General features: G+C 51.7%; 4 protein-coding genes across 4 annotated transcripts; 3 read left to right on the top strand and 1 right to left on the bottom strand.

Annotated features, from left to right (window-relative positions):
* Nucleotides 1-332: 332 nt before the first annotated feature.
* On the top strand, nt 333-1583 carry PV06_04485 (uncharacterized protein; the record flags this gene model as incomplete). The annotated part of the gene is made up of 1 exon (XM_016405386.1): nt 333-1583. The coding sequence occupies one exon, from the start codon at nt 333-335 to the stop codon at nt 1581-1583; it is 1251 nt and encodes a 416-aa protein (XP_016263592.1).
* A 700-nt stretch (nt 1584-2283) lies between these two features.
* PV06_04484 (uncharacterized protein) lies at nt 2284-3247 on the top strand (the record flags this gene model as incomplete). Its single annotated transcript, XM_016405385.1, has 2 exons — nt 2284-2556; nt 2642-3247. The coding sequence occupies 2 exons, from the start codon at nt 2284-2286 to the stop codon at nt 3245-3247; spliced, it is 879 nt and encodes a 292-aa protein (XP_016263591.1).
* Nucleotides 3123-8931, bottom strand: PV06_04483 (uncharacterized protein). The gene is made up of 2 exons (XM_016405384.1): nt 6938-8931; nt 3123-6888 (listed from the first exon to the last, which is right to left on the bottom strand). Exons 1-2 carry the CDS (start codon nt 7722-7724, stop codon nt 3728-3730), a joined length of 3948 nt encoding a protein of 1315 aa, XP_016263590.1. The 5' UTR covers nt 7725-8931; the 3' UTR covers nt 3123-3727.
* A 130-nt stretch (nt 8932-9061) lies between these two features.
* On the top strand, nt 9062-11824 carry PV06_04482 (uncharacterized protein; the record flags this gene model as incomplete). The annotated part of the gene is made up of 4 exons (XM_016405383.1): nt 9062-10648; nt 10732-10997; nt 11122-11571; nt 11668-11824. Exons 1-4 carry the CDS (start codon nt 10247-10249, stop codon nt 11822-11824), a joined length of 1275 nt encoding a protein of 424 aa, XP_016263589.1. The 5' UTR covers nt 9062-10246.
* Between the last annotated feature and the right edge of the window lie 5236 nt (nt 11825-17060).

Below are 17060 nucleotides of genomic sequence, written 5' to 3'. Positions count from 1 at the left end.
TTGCTCAGCAAATGTGTAAGCAGGCCATGAACAAAATCTTTATATCCTTAGATCTTCAATAATTTATTAGAGGTACTGCAGCAGTTGAACAGAATACTCGGTAGGTGAAAGCCTCAACCGCAATTCTGTCAGACGACTCTTGACCCATCAATTCAAGCACTTTAGCGCATTTGAAACCCCGTCAGACGTAGTCATGATCCTCTCTCGGAGATCCTTGCAACTTAATTGGTCGTAGTGTCTTTCCCCAACATATTTTCCAGTCCAAATACTGTACGCAGTTTCCGCGTTCTAACAATTTTGGCAGAATCCCCGGCGCTTGGTCAAGACACAGAATGGCAATTCCAGGGCAACGCTTTGACCTAGACCTCGATGCTCCTGACTTTGCATTCACACCTCTAGAAGACAATGATGAGCATGATGGCAACTCGATTTCCGCCGTGAAAGAAATTCAGGAGCATGACACGGATTCAGTCCCAGCGGCGCCGTCGTTGAAGTCATCCAGGTCTGGATTCCCTGAGCACAAGCGTCGCAATATTTCTACTTTCAAGAGGAATCAACAGGCAGCCGCCTCTGCGCCGCGTCCCTCTATACCTACTCGCGTCGAACCTTCCGACCGAGCAATCGCCCATCATGTGGGCAAGAAGTACGGAGTGGATTTAGAGAGCCAGCAAAAAGCGGATATCAGCGAGGAAAATAAGAGAAGAATTGCTGAAATGTCAATAGACGATATCGAGGAGGCCCGCTCCGAATTAATGCGGAATCTAAACCCTGCCTTCCTGGAACGTTTGCTGAAACGTGCCAACATTGACGATGACCAGCAAGAACAGAAACGGTGGCCACAAGCTCCCGAAGAGGGCGATGAGCATGACCATGGCGATACTAGAAAAGAGATGGACTCCGTAGAAGCCACAGAGATGCCGGCTGGTGCACCTGATGATACTCCATCTGCTCCCTCGGTTCATTTTCCCGCTCCTCCTCGATCTAAAGACGATTTCATCCCTCTAGATCCAAACGACCCTTCCTTCTTTTCCGAACTCAGGACTCATTATTTTCCAAACACTCCTCATGATCCCTCTACAATGACTTGGTTGCAAGATCCCACAGAAGAAGAGAACCAGGAATCACTGTATAACCCGGAAAAAGAGTCATTCTTGGCCTCTGCCCTGCGCTTCGGCTTCAATGGACGCTTGATACCTCCAAAAGAGAGTCTAGAAATAGACGTGAAACGAGGTCTTCACCACCACGGTGACGAGCCTAGTAGCGCTGGCTACACAATCCCTGAACTGGCAATACTTGCACGGTCAACCTTGCCAAATCAGCGATGCATGGCGTATCAGTTACTGGGCAGAATCCTGTTCCGGCTCGGCCGCGGGGATTTTGGGCCCAGAGGTGGCGAGCTGCAGGAAGCCTTATGGTCAGTAGTCGAAAGGGAAAGACCTCTCGAAGTCATGATGGCAGAAGCCAACAGGCAGTCTGGCCACGCCAGTGCAAAAGCCCACGCTGTTGAGGCACTCTGGCTTTGGAGAAAGGGTGGTGGAGGCGACAGAGGCGTGTTGAAACCAGGACAGAGGTTGGCGAAATGACCAAGACAGCTAGGGCCAGTCTACGCTATTTTTCCGAGCGATGGAGAGGCCGAGTCTAATAATCTCATGTTACAAGTTCTTCGAGACTCGGACAAATTTCTCTGTCTTTGTCTTCGTCCAGACATGGCGAGGCTATGGCCGGAGACCTTCAGTTCTCCACCTTCCTCATTCGCACTCCCTCGCCCCGTTGTCAGCGAATCATATCACTCTATCTCACAAGGCTTTGTTGGTGGCTTTTGCCAGGTCGGACCAAAGTCTACACACGGACGACGACAAATCTGTTTCTTTTGTGTTGGTACCGGTAGCCCTGGCTTCTACAACTAAAAAGTCACAGTCCCAAACAGACACCAACCAATGACGGCCCGAGCACCCTATTTTCGACTCTTTTCTCGGCCGGTTCGATCCCGTAGTCCACCTACTCAATCGAGATGCGAGTATGACACGGTACGCAAGGGTTGATAATTCAGAAGCACAATATCTTACAAGGGCCTTTAATAAGTGGGGTGCCGACGATGAGCAGCATGATATAAGATGGTCTGCTCCTCCTTCCGTTCTACTTGCACTTATACTTTCAACGTCGATTGAGCCAGGGCGAATGTGTGATCTTGATCCTTTGATATCAATCCAGCTCGCCAACGACTCGAGACAGTAATATTGTCACCATAACCCTCATCCCCGTCTGAGACTACATACGGCACTCATGGCTCGCACCGTTCTCATCACAGGCTGTTCGGACGGCGGTTTAGGAGCGGGACTGGCCATTCAATTTCACAAACGTGGTGATCGAGTTTTTGCGACAGCTCGCAATCCGGCCAAGATGGCATCGCTGACGGCGCTCGGGATCGAAACGTTCAAACTCGACGTCCTCTCGGACGAATCCATCAAGGCTTGCGTGGAGGAGGTTTCGGCCTTGACGGGTGGTAAATTGAACATGCTCGTCAACAACGCCGGAGCGGGTTACAGTATGCCAGTCGTACGGAGCTCCCCCACCTTCCCCCGCTTTGACCTTCTAGTTCTTCCCCCTCCCCTCGCTGACCGTTTTCGGGTCTCTCGTACAGATGGACATATCCCTGGACGAGATGGAAAAGTTGTACCGACTCAACGTCCTCTCGGTCATCCGCACGGCGCAGCTCTTTTTCCCCTTGCTGCGCGCGGCCGCGCCCGACGCCGTCATCGTCAACCAGACCTCGTGCGCCAGCGTGGCGACCGTGCCGTTCCAGGGCGCGTACGGGTCGTCCAAGGCGGCCATCGCCAACCTCACCGAGTGCCTGAGGCTGGAGATGATGCCGTTCCGCGTCAAGGTCGTCGACCTGAGGACGGGGGCGGTCAAGACGCCCTTCTTCGACAACGCGGCGCTGCGGTCCGGCAGCGGGTTGCCCCCGACCAGTCCCTATCTGGCCCTGAAGGACAAGGTGGAGGGCGTCATGAACGGGGACATGGAGGGCGTCGAGTTCCAGGACCTCGACAAGTGGGCCAAGAACGTGGTCGGCGACCTCTCGCGAAACAGGCCGGCCGCGCAGATCTGGAGGGGCGGCGGTGCCACCTTGGTCTGGCTGTCCAGTCTCCTCCCCGTGGGCGCCTTTGACGGCATGTTCAAAAAGATGGCCGGCTTGGACGTGTTGGAGAAGAAGATTCAGGAGGACACGTCGAAAAGGGGGAAGTGAGTGTGACAAGTCCATGAGCGACGTGCACACAAACACAATTCGATGTATACCTCCTTTCTGAGACACTCCACTTTCTCCTAGAGCGTTCGACATGTACTTGGTTGTACGATTTAAACACCTGTCACGTCTGGTTCTGCATTGACTCGTATATAGAGGTTATGGATTTTTTTTTCTCCATGGAGGAGTTTTATGGAATTGATATCAATATATTGCATTCTCATTCTCAGACGCCAGGTGTTTGTGTTCTATGTGTCGTTGCCACAGCTAAAATGTCCATGCAAACAATCCGAACGGTCCCAATGATAATGGGTGGCAGGCGGCAGGTCACGACATGCGCGCATGAGCCAACAGAGATACATTGTATAGTACTTGGGGGTCGGCGCCACTACTTTGGGTAATGGTCAAGTCAAGTCGAGTCAGACAGTGGTCGTATTTTTGTCTCTTTCTCTTCTCCTCTCCAAGCGGAAGAGAGGGACGCCTTCACTTTTCGGGAGATGGGGACGAAAGGCTCGCAAAGAGCAGTTTCCAATCGGTCCGTTTGGCCAACAGACCCAGGTACCCCAGGATCCTGTAGGCGACGGTCACGCCGCCCAGGGCGATGGCGTAGGTGGCGGTGTCGACGTCGAGCCGGTACAGGTCGAGGACCTGCTCGCCGGTGGCGATGGGGCAGGGGCCGTCGGGGAGGCGCTGGCCCGCGGTGCAGGTGAAGCGGATGCCGCGGAGGCTGTAGCTCAGGAGGGCGCCGACCTGCCACTTGATGGGGGAGGCGTGGTTGACGGCGCGGAGGAAGGCGTCGACGTCGATGCTCAGCACGCCGGCCAGGTGGATGGAGACGGAGAGGACGACGGACATGACGCTGACGGCGAGGCCCGTGTGGCGGAACATGGTGAGGAACAGGATGCCGAAGCTCTCGCCGCACGACACGACGCAAAAGGCGCAGTAGGCCGTCAGGAGGAACTGGCCCGCCGTGTAGGGGAGGTGGGCGGCGAAGACGGTGAGCACGGAGAACAACAGGCTGGCGACGACCTCCATGGGCACCTCGAGCGTGAGGTAGTAGAGGTAGAAGGCCGACAGGGGGTACGTCTTGTCCCGCTGCGACTCGTGCGTGTAAATGTCCCGCTCGGACGGGTACATGGCGATGCTGTTGAGCATGCCGACGAAGAACATGGAGCTCATGGCCTGGATGTACCCGACCCGCGTCTGGACGGAGAAGTAGTCGTGCTTGAGCGGGGAGAAGAAGGCGGCGAGCACGATACCCAGACCCACGAGTTGCGTGACGCGCCCGGTCAGGAGGTTCGGTTGGCGCCGGAGATTGATGAGGCCGCGGTGTAGGAGGATGGGGTATGACGTGCGGAAGGGAAGCGTGCGGCGCGTGTGCATCCCCAGACTCGCAGGTAAGGAGAGGTGTGATGCCGATGATGGGCGGTGGGGATCTTGTGGTGCTGGTGCCGGTAATGAGGTGGTCGTGGACACAAGTGTTATTGGCGGCTGTTCGACTTCTCTCTCCTTGGTCGATGACGGCGTAGGCGACGACGACGATTCAAGAGGGCCACCAGACACCAAGTCGAGTGCAAAGTCGGCTGGGTTGGCTGATTCAGGACACGTGTGTCCCTGTCGTGCAAAGTGTGGTAGCATGTCCTCGACGGTGCCAGTGTAGACTACGTCGCCCCCTTTGGCGAGCAAGAGCACACCACCGAATTGTTTGAACATGTCGGAGCGAGGCTGATGGATGGAGAAGATGATTGTTCTGCCTTCGTCTGCTAAACCCTTGAGGACCTCAATGATGGAGAAAGCAGTGAACGCGTCAAGGCCCGATGTTGGTTCGTCCAGGAGCAAAACTCGTGGATCAGTCAGTACCTGAATACCTATCGTCACGCGACGTTTCTCGCCGCCACTAATGCCTTTAACCATGTCGCTTCCCACAAGGGTGTCGGCACAGTCTTTCAGCCCGAGTTGTAGGAGGACTCTCTCTGCTCGTTGGATCTTTTGCTCATTCGTCATGAACGGAGGCAGGCGTAGACGTGCGGCAAAATGAAGAGTTTCACGCACCGTCAGGGACGAGAGGAGGCCAGTGTCGTCTTGTGGAACATAAGAGCAGACTGATGTGATAACGTCCTCAGTGGCTGTCATCCCGTTGAGAAGCATCTTCCCAGACGGCAAGTATTTTGTCATAGGTGAATTGTACAGTCGACGTGCCATTGCATTCAGACACGAAGACTTTCCAGAGCCTGACGGACCCATGATAACATTCAGTACTCCTGGTTCGAACTGGGTGCTGATGGGGCGGAAGATATGTTTGACTGATTTGCCCCTGAACAGGCGTTGCGTCTCTAGATCCAGCCCGAAATGGTCCAGGGTCACGGTGATACCTCTGTCCCCGTCTCCAGATCTCACAATCGCTTGCTGACTCTCAGCCTCATACGTAACCTCACTATCATGTTGTTTTGCCATTTCGACTTCTGTGGTGAGGACCTGGAGAATGATCCCGGAAAGGATGAAAAAGAACAAGACGAACCCAACCAGTACGATGATCGGCCTCCATAGCCAATTTGACGGCAAATTCAACGAAGCCAAAATGTAAGCACCGGTGTACTCTTTGCACGCCGGGTTGGAGGGTCCGCCTGGACTAGGGCAGTCATAAAAATGGCCGCGGAATTCGTTCGTACACAGGGCCCCAAATGAGTAGAAGACGTATGCCGTCCACTTAATCCAGCGTAGCCACACTGCGATTTCTCTCGTGTTGATGAAGAAGCCGCATCCCATCGATTGCAAGGTGAAACTGAGGTTGGCAATCAAAGATGCAATCATGAATTGTCGATTTACGCCAACACACACTGTGGCGAGATTGACCGCAATTAAATGAAGCAGGAGCTGGATGGCGAAGAAGGTGAAGAATTGACTGGCTTCGGCTCTGAATCCTGCCATGAAGTAGTAGATCACAGAATAGAAGAATGGGACGGGAAGATCCTCAAGTACGAGCCGTGCAAATCTCCTGCTGAAGATAAAGCTGACGGGTCTAATGACCCCTTCGATCCGTTCTCGGTCGTAGACCTCAATGTCAATCGTTAGTCGGTAGGTTTCAAATAGCAGAATCAAGTACCCCTGCAAAGCACAGGCCGAATACATTGCTCCTTCTCGTGATCGGATCCCAGCCAGATCGGAACCCAGTTTGTAGAATATCCAACCACTCATGATGCCCATACTCAGCGACTCTACCATACTTGCGAGAAGACCGAGTCGATCGCGGCAGGTCACGACAAAAGTCCTGCGCATGTGCACGAGCGTTTCCTGGAAAAGTTCGTTGAGCCAGTTCCCTGAACGAGCCATCTGCTTTCCATCAAAGCTCTTGCCCGTAGATATGTCTACGGTCCTGTCGATGAAGTCTGCTGACTTGACTCTCCACAACTCCTGCAATGCTTGAACTCGTTCCGACGATGTGCGCTCCGACTGCTGCGAACGAAGGTCAATCGCAGCGAGGTCAATGACGAAGTCGAAAGGATTGGAGAATGGAGGCATCTTATAGCCAACTTCATCAAAGTACGATAGGCATTGTCCGATTGGTCCTGAGTAGACTGGAATTCCTCTCGACAGCAATATGAGATTATCAACGAGTCTCCAGATCTCTGAACGAGGTTGATGGACTGAACCAAATGTTAGTGCCTAATGATGCTCGTCAAGGGGATTACTTACTTGTCATGATGACCGTTTTACCCCGCTGAGCAAGCGATTTGAGCGTCTGCACGACGTGAATCGCTGAGGCGGCGTCAAGGCCCGTGGTCGGCTCGTCCAGAATGAGAACGGGTTGGTCTGCGAGCAATTGGACGCCAATACTGGTTCGTCGTTTCTCACCGCCCGAGCAGCCCTTGTGAACATTGTCTCCGATCCTTGTCTCAGCGCAAGAACCTAGGCCGAGTTCATCGATAACGGTCTCGACCATTGCATATCGCTCTGCCTTGGTCTTGATGGTAGACAAACGCAAATCAGCTGCATACCTTAGAGTCTCCCGGACGGTCAAGCTGGGCAGGAGTACGTCTTGCTGAAGCACATAGGCTATCCCGACCTTGGACAAGTCCGCATCATGAGTCGTTTTGTTAGCGGTGTCATATGTGACACTGCCGGATTGCTGAAACTTTTGATCCTTGACGCGCCTAGCCACAACATTGAGGAGGGTAGTCTTTCCGGATCCGCTGGCTCCAGCGATGGCGGTCAGACTTTGGCTGGATAGGTCTGCTGATACATTCCGTAAGATGTCTTTGATGGCCGGCTTGTCCTTGCTGCGGAGGATCTTTGCCTTGAAAGCATCGGTTGAAGAGAAGAGTGGCCCAGCGGCCGGATCGACTCTGACAGACACATTTCGAATCCTGATATTTACTATGTGAGCGTTGTTTTCTCGCCCGTGAGACGACGACACAGTTCTAGCGACATCCGTATTCTTAGCATCGAACGTCTTTTCGTCTGACACTTTTTCCGCGGCCATTCCGTCGGAATTCGGGCGTTTTTCAACCGAGGCGATGGTGGCGTTTGTCCGTCATCACAAGAGATTCGAGACTCGCGAGTTCAGCATCGCTCTGGATGCGTATATACGGGCAAAAGAAGCTGCCACATCCTTCCAAGCGATGATCGTGAGCAGACACATCAAAAACATCGCGGGGGTTCCAGTAGAAGTTTTAAAGACTCGCAATGATGGGCTCGGCATCGAATGCTGAGATGCACTTGCCTCTACCCGAGCTGGCCATGCCCGATGCTAAGAGGGTTAGGAGTCGTATACCATGCCTGAATAGGTGATGAGAGTCCCTAAGCGAAGTCACCCTCATGCCTGGAGCCAGCACTTGAGAGGCCCGCATTTCTCCGATTCGCAGGTTCAATTCCCGCGGAGTTTTAGGCTTGGATGCATACATACATAGTTGTACCCTGCGAGCACAACGGAGTGAGTCTAGGTCATCTCGACTTGGTTGAGTATATCAACTAAGGTCGGCATGCTTCACCATAGCAGTCTTGAGATTGTTTCGAATTGCCATTGATCAAGCAGCAGAAGGGGATGTTACTTCCGGGCCGGATCAAGGTCGAGCCCCTAGGCTGCTATCCCTCACTACAATAAGGATACCATGGCCATGGCTAGGTTAGATATATTCTAGTCAGTCAGTACTGGTCAGTAAGTATGATGATCGACTTCTCGGCACCACTCAAGTGCACGTGTGGTTCAGAGTCAAGACAGCTCTCGGTTAAGTTAAACCGTGAACCTAGCAACTGATCGAATGTTCCCATCGCTGAACGATGAGTGAATCCATGTTTATGCAGAGAAGCGAGAATTGTTGATCATGCAGTAGTAGAGTGTCAGGCTGAGGTAAGAACAAAGATATTTTACGGTAGAGACGGCGTGGTTGGCCTAAAGAGGGTCGCAAGACACCCAGGTACTTTCGATGTGAGTCTTTTTAATCTTCATCAAGGAAGAAATGGAGTAACAGTGTAAACGTTGTCGAGTGTCCTCAATATTGTGTCCACACTGTAGTAGTAGAACGGGCGTAAATGGGCGTTTAGTACGGTTGCAGAAATGCTTCGGAAAGTCCATGGCCGGGACATCTGGAGGCGCACTTCAGGTATTCGTATTCGTACTCGTACAGTGTTTCTACTGTAATTGTGGTGCGTAAATCACGCCTGAAAACATAAAAGCAGTCACGTGAATTTGACCGGCGCACAAAATAATCTCAAATGTCAGTCGATCCCCAACATGATTCTGTCGCCTTCTCACCTTCTCTCACGTTATATACTTAGGGACGTCGCATTTGACATGGAGGCGCAAGCATCGCAAGCATCGCAAGCATCGCAAGCAGAGTCCTCCTTCCTTGTTCCGGAGGTGGCGCTACCTGCTTGTTTTGATTTCAACCAATGACGGAGGTGGTGTTGGTGCGATCATGTCCGCCGGTCCCCGGTAACGGCATGGATTGTCACTGGTCCATCTCCCATCTCCCCCGGTCTAATCGGCACGTAATTCGCAGAGTGTGATCGCTTTCTCAATGTGTCGTCGTCAACTCAAGCACAAATCCTCAACGTTTGCCGTGCCGATACCCGGGACACCCTTGTCCCTGGTCTTCCTGACCGGCGTGGCGCAGTTCACATTGGTTGTTTGTCCTTTTGGTGTCTTTTACACTCCATACAGTATGCAAAGTCATACAAAAATCTGAACGCGCATCCCAAAAAAAAGAAAGGGCCGGTACTAATGACTAACTCCGTTGCGTCCATTCGTGGGTCTGTCTGAACCAGATAAATAAGAACCTCGGGTTATATCTACCTACTATCTATACTTGTGCCGCCCCCCCCTCTTTCACTAAAACCAACACAGCGCAGCGGCAGTCCACCGTCGCATTTCTCGCTAGTTTTGATGTCCTTTTCCATCATCAGGGACCCATCATGTCTACTCGTATCAGCAGAACTAGGACCGCCCCGGATAATCGGCCACGGCCAGCACGACAGGTCTCGAGGACCCGAGGTCCTTTAAGACGAGCCAGATCGACCCCAGACGATGACGCACACCAACTGTACTCGCCTCAATTCATGGATGACCACGGCGCTCACCACTACCACCACGGCGTGACCCGGGACGATCTGAGTGTGGCGTCGACCGCGCCGGACGAGGATGAGGAGGAGGACGACGACGACGACACGACGAGTAGCGGTGAGTCGGTGGAGGAGGTACGGTTCGGCGTGAGAAACACGAGGGACGTTCAAGACGTCGAAGCGAACTTGCCTGAATTAATCAAGGAAAAGTCTGCCAGATCGATCAAAGATCCGAACTTGGCAAGTTTTTTTCCCCCCTCGGAAATGCCACACTGACGGCTCTGATGGATCATTGAAAACTGACCATCAATTTTTACGACTGCACAGGTCACATGGGAGGACGCTGAAGACCCCGAGAATCCCAAAAACTGGACGTACAAGAAGAAATGGGCTGCCACCCTGATCGTGTCGTCCTTCACCTTCATATCACCCGTGTCGTCGTCCATGGTCGCCCCGGCCTTGAACAAAATCGGACTGGACCTGGGAGTCAACTCGGAGATTGAAAAGTCACTGATGCTGTCCATTTTCGTTTTGGCCTACGCCATCGGACCATTGTTCCTGGGGCCATTGTCGGAAATTTATGGTCGCGTGATCGTCCTACAGCTGTCCAACCTCTTCTTCCTCGCCTTCAACATCGGTTGCGGGTTCGCTCAGACAAAAGGTCAACTTATCGCCTTTCGATTCATGAGCGGGCTGGGAGGTTCAGCACCATTGGCACTCGGTGGAGGAGTCTTGAGCGACTGTTGGCGTGCAGAGGAACGAGGAAAGTCCATCAGTATCTACTCGTTGGCACCTTTGCTGGGCCCGGCAGTCGGGCCGATTGCGGGAGGTTTCATCGCGATGAAGGTATTTTCCTCTAGACAGATCTCTCCTACACTTCTGGTCGACATGACTCGTACTGACCTCTTCCCCCTCCTTTTTTTTCGCAGACAACTTGGAGATGGTGTTTTTGGTCGACTTCGATCGTCGACGCCGGCATCCAGGTGTTGGGTGTCCTTTACCTTCGAGAAACCTACGCCCCCAAGTTACTCGCCGTCAAGGCCAAGAGACTCCGACAACAGACCGGGAATTCCGAGTTGCACACCGAATGGGAACACCCCGACAGGACACTGGGCAAGGTCCTCAGGACGAGTCTGATCCGACCCTTTCGCCTTCTCGGTACTCAACTGATCATTCAAGTCTTGGCGATATACATGTGAGTTTTTTTTAGTTTTTGTCGTTTGTTCACTTCTTCTTCCCTTGTACATCCTGAACAAGTACACGTGCGTACCTGGACGTGAGTACGCAAATCCAACCAGATTTCACTGACAACCCCATAGGGCCTACCTCTACGGTCTCATGTATCTCGTTCTTTCCACCTTCCCCACCGTCTGGACCGAAACCTACCACGAACAGACCGGAATCGGCGGCCTCAACTACATTTCTCTCGGGTTGGGTTTCTTCCTGGGCACCCAGATCTGCGCCCCCATCAACGACCGGATCTACCGCAAGTTGAAGTTGCGCAACAACAACGTCGGCAAGCCGGAATTCCGGGTCCCCTTGATGATCCCAGGCGCCATATTGGTCCCCATCGGTCTGTTCGTCTACGGTTGGTCGAGTTACGAACGCACCCACTGGGTCGTCCCCAATGTCGGCGCCGCCATCTTCGCGGCGGGCACGATAATGGGTTTCCAGTGTACCCAAACCTACATCGTCGACGCTTATTCGAGATTCGCCGCTTCCGCCGTGGCCTCGGCGGTCGTCTTGAGGAGTTTGGCGGGATTTGGATTGTAAGTTTTTGTCAATTCCCCCGTTCGAAACAAAATCCTTCGATTAGGAAAGAAAGAATTTTTACGACTGACGCGCCCAAAACTGACCATGTCTAGTCCACTATTCGCGCCTTACATGTACCAAGCACTGGGGTTAAATTGGGGAAATTCGATGCTGGGGTTCATCGCCATCGTCTTGGGTATACCCGCCCCGATTTTGTTGTGGAAGTTTGGACAAATGTTGCGCGAGAAGAGCACCTATGCCGCGGGTTGAAGGAGAAGAAAGAGAGAGATGTCAGAGACTCACGACGACGAACAAGGAACAACAAACGAATGAACGACGATGACAATGACGATGCACAATGATGACGACGATTGATCTCGCTCAACAGCGCCCGACACATTTTAATACATCAGACTAAAATACGGGAGGATCGGATACAGTCATGTTTCGATACTCCTCCCAACACCCCCCTGGACGGCAATCCAATCCAAAAGATGACAGAGGCATCGGAACAAAACAGCACTTTAGCGATACTGAATAAAGACCGCATCGATGCCCATTTTCGACAGAGACGGACACAGAGACAAAATCGATTGTCTTGTTCCCGTCCCCACCATAACACCCAACTTCCGAACAGCCTCGTCGAGATACTGCAAGGAGTGGTGTGGGTTGGTCTTCATAAAACACCCTGAACCACGAAACAAAACACACAATCACACCTACGAATCTTGAACGCGGAGGAACCGGAGCTTCTCCAATCTCGGCTTCAAGTTTTCAAGCAAGCGCATATCTTCCTCCTTATACCCTTCACTCCGGACAGTCCAAAAATGCGATGGGGACCGATGGTCAACGGTTAAACATCTACCTCGGCGACGAAGACGACTCACCAATTAAATTATAAACCTCAACGGACCTTCCGGACACAGTACGGTACTATACTATAATTTCTTCAGCGTTCGATTTACTCAAATTTGATACCCAGCGTCCGTAGACTATTTCGAAATTTGATTAGCAGTGTTAGTTAGTAATCCATCCAACATCACAATGGGTTACCAAATATTTAGTCTTCATTTTCCGCCGTCACTTGAAGGGAAAGTAGAGAGAGATGTACGTAGATTGATACGTTTTTCCACGGCGTTTTTCCACGCGCGTGGTACCCCATGCATGCTACCGGAAAACCATTCTGGCTGGGCTCTCGTACGTTCCAAAGACCATTGTGTACTATGTCATCGATAGCGAGGAGAAGAACTGCTCCGACAGCGAGAGTTCGAGCGGCCTGGTAGACGAATAGAGCGATCGTTCCGAGAAGGCAGGAAGCCAATCTCACGGCGGTGGTCCTCTCAACAATTTTCCATTCGGCTCAAGACAAGACACTTTGTGACAGGCAGAAGCGTGATTTCGGTTTGATTTGAATCTTTTCTCACCGACAGTTCTTGATTTCGGCACCCTTCACCGTTTCAAGACGGTCGTTCGAAAATTCGAGTAGATAAAGGTAGCTAAGACTTGCCAATGTCGACGTGGAAACCGGATGTTGCACCGCAAAGTTTCATTATTCCTGGACTCTTTGTTCGTGCTCTTTGTCACGCTTTTTTTTTGAGAAACTGTAATGACTTCGAATGGAGTACAAGGACAGCCACGTCATCAGACTCAACGAGTGGTGAGGGAGCAGACAGCGCAATTCTAGAAACTCCAGTTACGTCCCTGAGACATACGAGAACCCCGAGGTCGCAAGTTGAGAAGTCCTTGGGAGATAATGACAGTTTTGTGCATTTCCGGCGTCCTTTATCGAAATTCGCCCGAAATTGTGGCCGAGACTGGGAGCCTGCTTTTGTAACCTTGCAGATAGGACTGTCCGACCGTTCCATCCTCATCTCATGATCTTCCGTGGTTGTTGAGGTGTACAGATTAAAATGAAACGGTAGGTCGTTGCACATGGTGGAAAACTGGTGATTGCCTCGGAAGCATGGAACGATTCGAGAAAAAGGCAGTGTGCCGAGCTCGTCCAGTCATCGCATCTAGTAGGTCGAGCCAATCTATAAACCTGTCGGCTGGCAGAATGTTAAAACACATTTTAGAATACGCACGCAAATTGAGGGTTGGACGTAGAGGCTCGTGCTGCGACGTGGCGTATTCGATCAACAGGACCTGTTAGCGACGTCATGATTGCCCTGAAAGCCTCGTGTGACACAAAACATCATAACCTATTAAGGCAGAGACGATAACCCAGTCTGCCGGCATCAGGGCATGATGCTGTACGCAAGTTGACTCAAATTGACGGAAGTCGACATGAGAGAGTCAGTGGGGATCTTTCGTGTATAGGCCCATATTGTACATCTGTCGACGGGATGATCTAATCAAAGGTCCAGAACGGCCACGCAAAAGTACCGGCTAATCTTGACATGTTCGGCTGGCCCATAGACCCGCCAGCAGGGAGATTTTCAAGGTATTTGGAAGTCTAGAATGACGCAGGAGACAACTGATCTGAAGCGAGGCAGGCATACACCCGGTACTCGTCGGGGGTGACACTCGGTTTCACCTTAGTTGATCGAAGATGTACTTGTCGACATGGTCAGCGTCATAATGCGTGGTTGGCGGTAGCTAGGATTCTAGCACGAGATGAGATGTCGACCGTACGACAGTGCCGATAGCATGATCTCGCGACTGCCCTTCGCCAGGCAAAGCTTCAGAGCATCCCTCTCCTTTCGTCCAATCAATTGCCCAGTCATGGGTTCACCATAGAAGTGACAGGTTCAAGTAGACTGCAAGTTGCACAAGCACACAGAAAAGGTCCGCCGGATCGACTCCCGGACACCACTTATGCACGCTGGGTTCATGCAGCCCTTTCATTTTGTACCTCGTAAAGTACCGGGGGTATGAACTGGGTTTGAGCTGGTATGCGCAAAATGCAGTACTGAATTGAGCACGGAGGATGAGAGAGAACGCCGTTCTGAACCCTTGAAGTTCCCCAAGGTTGGACGAGCCATGTCTTGCCGCTTTTTTGCAATTCGTGACAAGACAGTACTGTATACTCGGCATTGTGAAACTGAAAGTAAAGGCGATCATAAATGTAGTTCTCTTACTACTTCGTACAATCTGGTAATCGTTCAGGACCTGAAAATTGCCTCCAAACAAGAGAACCGTGCGTAAATCAAGACAGTGGGCACCAAATCATCCCATGGCACTTGTACCGACACCACACATGCTGTTTAGACCCGTTGAATATCAAGTCCTTGATGACTGCTGTCTATCAATGGTCCGACGTGCGGACGCATAATCCTTTTGAGGGGTTGACTGACCCCTGGGATTTGTAGTATTGCGACCTTTTGATGAACAGGTTCGACAAGGGATTGCCACCACGCCGGTCCCGTTGCATCGGCCGCACCTACTACTGTTGCTGCTTAGGCCGTCAGCATATGCTGGATAGCGCATCGGCAGGAATGATGGATAGTTCAATACGACAAATGATGCTACAGATTGCTTACCGTGGAGGATTTCCAGCACATCCACCACACGTTGCCCAGGTCTTCGGATGTGAGCACATTTTTGGACCGATTTGATGGCTGCAGTGCAAATTGGAAGCTGTCGAAGATTATCGGAGAATATAGTTCTTGCGAAGGGCTCGAATTTCTTACAAGACGAGAGTTGTAGGGCGACATCGTCGGAGTTGCAGGCCTCTTTTATATGCCACGTTTGCCATGCATATGCCACATGTTCTGACATCCGCGGTCAGCCAAAACGGTACACGTGGAGGGACAAATCAAATCGAAAAATGATTCTGTACCACTGATATCTTAGATACATTTTGCATTCATCAAGGCACCTGATCGTCATGTTCGCCAGGGGTCAGGGTCGGTGAGAGTGCAACACGGGCCGTCTCACAAAGTCTTTTGGTTTACCAAGGCATTTCCGAATGGGCAAGAGAAGTAATAGCTGAGAGCGCCTGAATCAGCGATGATCTCAGATCTCCTCGCTCAGTTGAACGTCGCAAATAGATGTGATCCACCTTGCAGGGGGTCCTATATCCAGATACCCCTGTCTTCAATGGCCTGCCACACGCAGAACTCATTTGACAGGTCGCATTTTGAATGACAGTGATTGACTTGTGCAGCGTGCTGGGGAGATGGCTGATTGGCACATGCACCTGGTACTTGACATGAAGTCGGCGGCTGTTCTGGCCCATCGAGCCGGCGCCCTCTGATAAGGGCCCGGGTCGGCCCTGCCGAAGCCGCTAAAGCGAGATGTTCGACACTGATACTTGTTATGAGAGGTCACAGACGGCGTATACCAGCTGACCACCTGATATAACTGTACAGGTTCCACAAGACGGTTCTTCGGCAGATTGGTGCAAAGTCGATGACGAGACATTGTCGAGGGTGGTATTGATGTTCTCGTGTAGCCATGGCTGAAAACAGTTACGATGGGTGACAATGGCCTTGGATGAGAGAGGAAACGGGCTTCGGGGATTCTGTGATTGAATACCGACCCTTTGGTGCTACAGCATCATGGCTTACAGGCAAGTTATGACTGCATCGAGCGGGCGACAGGCAATTGGTAGTCTGTCGTGGGATGAAAGTGGTGAATTGAGGTGAAGCTGTTCGATACGTCCTGCTGGGTTACCAACCTTTGATCCATCTGAAGAGCAACTCTTCCGGCTGTAGAGCCTGTTGTTTGTACTTTCGACCTGAACCAAATCTTGAGCGGCAAAGGCAATTTTACGGTTCATAAGCCACAATGATGGTTTTATCCATTTCTGACCAGCCCAGCCAATCTCCTCAAGGGCATGATACCAAACAGGGACTTTGATGGCGCGAGTAGGAGAGAAGCATATTCAGCTGGGCTCAATGAAACCAAAACAGCCTGGGTGCGTAAAAGTCAGACTCAAGAAAAGAGCTCTGGGCATTCCAGGCAGCTAGGTCTGACGTAAAGAGGGCACCTTGCGATCGACGATGCTACTCTGGGCAAATGAGGAATTTGTAAATAGAGTAATGATGGGCAACTGAATGGAAGAAAGTATAAGGGGGAAATGTGTAAAGGTATATGGTGTCCCAGAGAGATGGTGGGAATCTGAGCTGCATGCGAAATGGTCCACGTAGTTCGATCAAGAAGTGTCGAAGATGGGTTCCCTGATGATGTGGTATGCAAAGAGGGCTTGTTACGCGAGCAAGTCAAGGAGGGAATTCCAGCCACGGCGTACAAAGTACTTTGGTGGTTCTTGTCGTCGAGAGCGCGCCGGTGGTACAGAAATGATCAGACCTGGTGGAACGGTAAGGAGTCATGAGGTAGGTAGACATCATTCTCACGTCGCGACCGCTCGTCAAGCTTGCTGTGTGGTACGTGAGGTGTTCGTTGAAGAGCATTGATTGACGAGGTAGGAGGCCGGGTTTGAGGTGCATGGAAAGTCGAGATACCTCGTAGTAGTAGTAGTAGTAGTAGTAGTAGTAGTAGTAGTAGTAGTAGTAGTAGTAGTAGTAGTAGTAGTAGTAGTAGTAGTAGTAGTAGTAGTAGT

The sequence above is a fragment of the Exophiala oligosperma genome (assembly GCF_000835515.1).
Source record: "Exophiala oligosperma strain CBS 72588 unplaced genomic scaffold supercont1.4, whole genome shotgun sequence".
Lineage (NCBI taxonomy): Eukaryota > Fungi > Ascomycota > Eurotiomycetes > Chaetothyriales > Herpotrichiellaceae > Exophiala > Exophiala oligosperma.
The sequence above is the reverse complement of the archived record's forward strand: the minus strand, read 5'-3'. Positions and strand labels throughout refer to the sequence as shown.

What these genes read in the sequence shown, in the direction of transcription:
- PV06_04483 (XM_016405384.1), bottom strand. Translation starts at nt 7,724, where the DNA reads ATGGCCGCGGAAAAAGTGTCAGACGAAAAGACGTTCGATGCTAAGAAT. An exon ending in TAAAACGGTCATCATGACAA is followed by an intron (nt 6,889 to 6,937) that starts GTAAGTAATCCC and finishes CATTTGGTTCAG; the next exon opens with TCCATCAACCTCGTTCAGAG.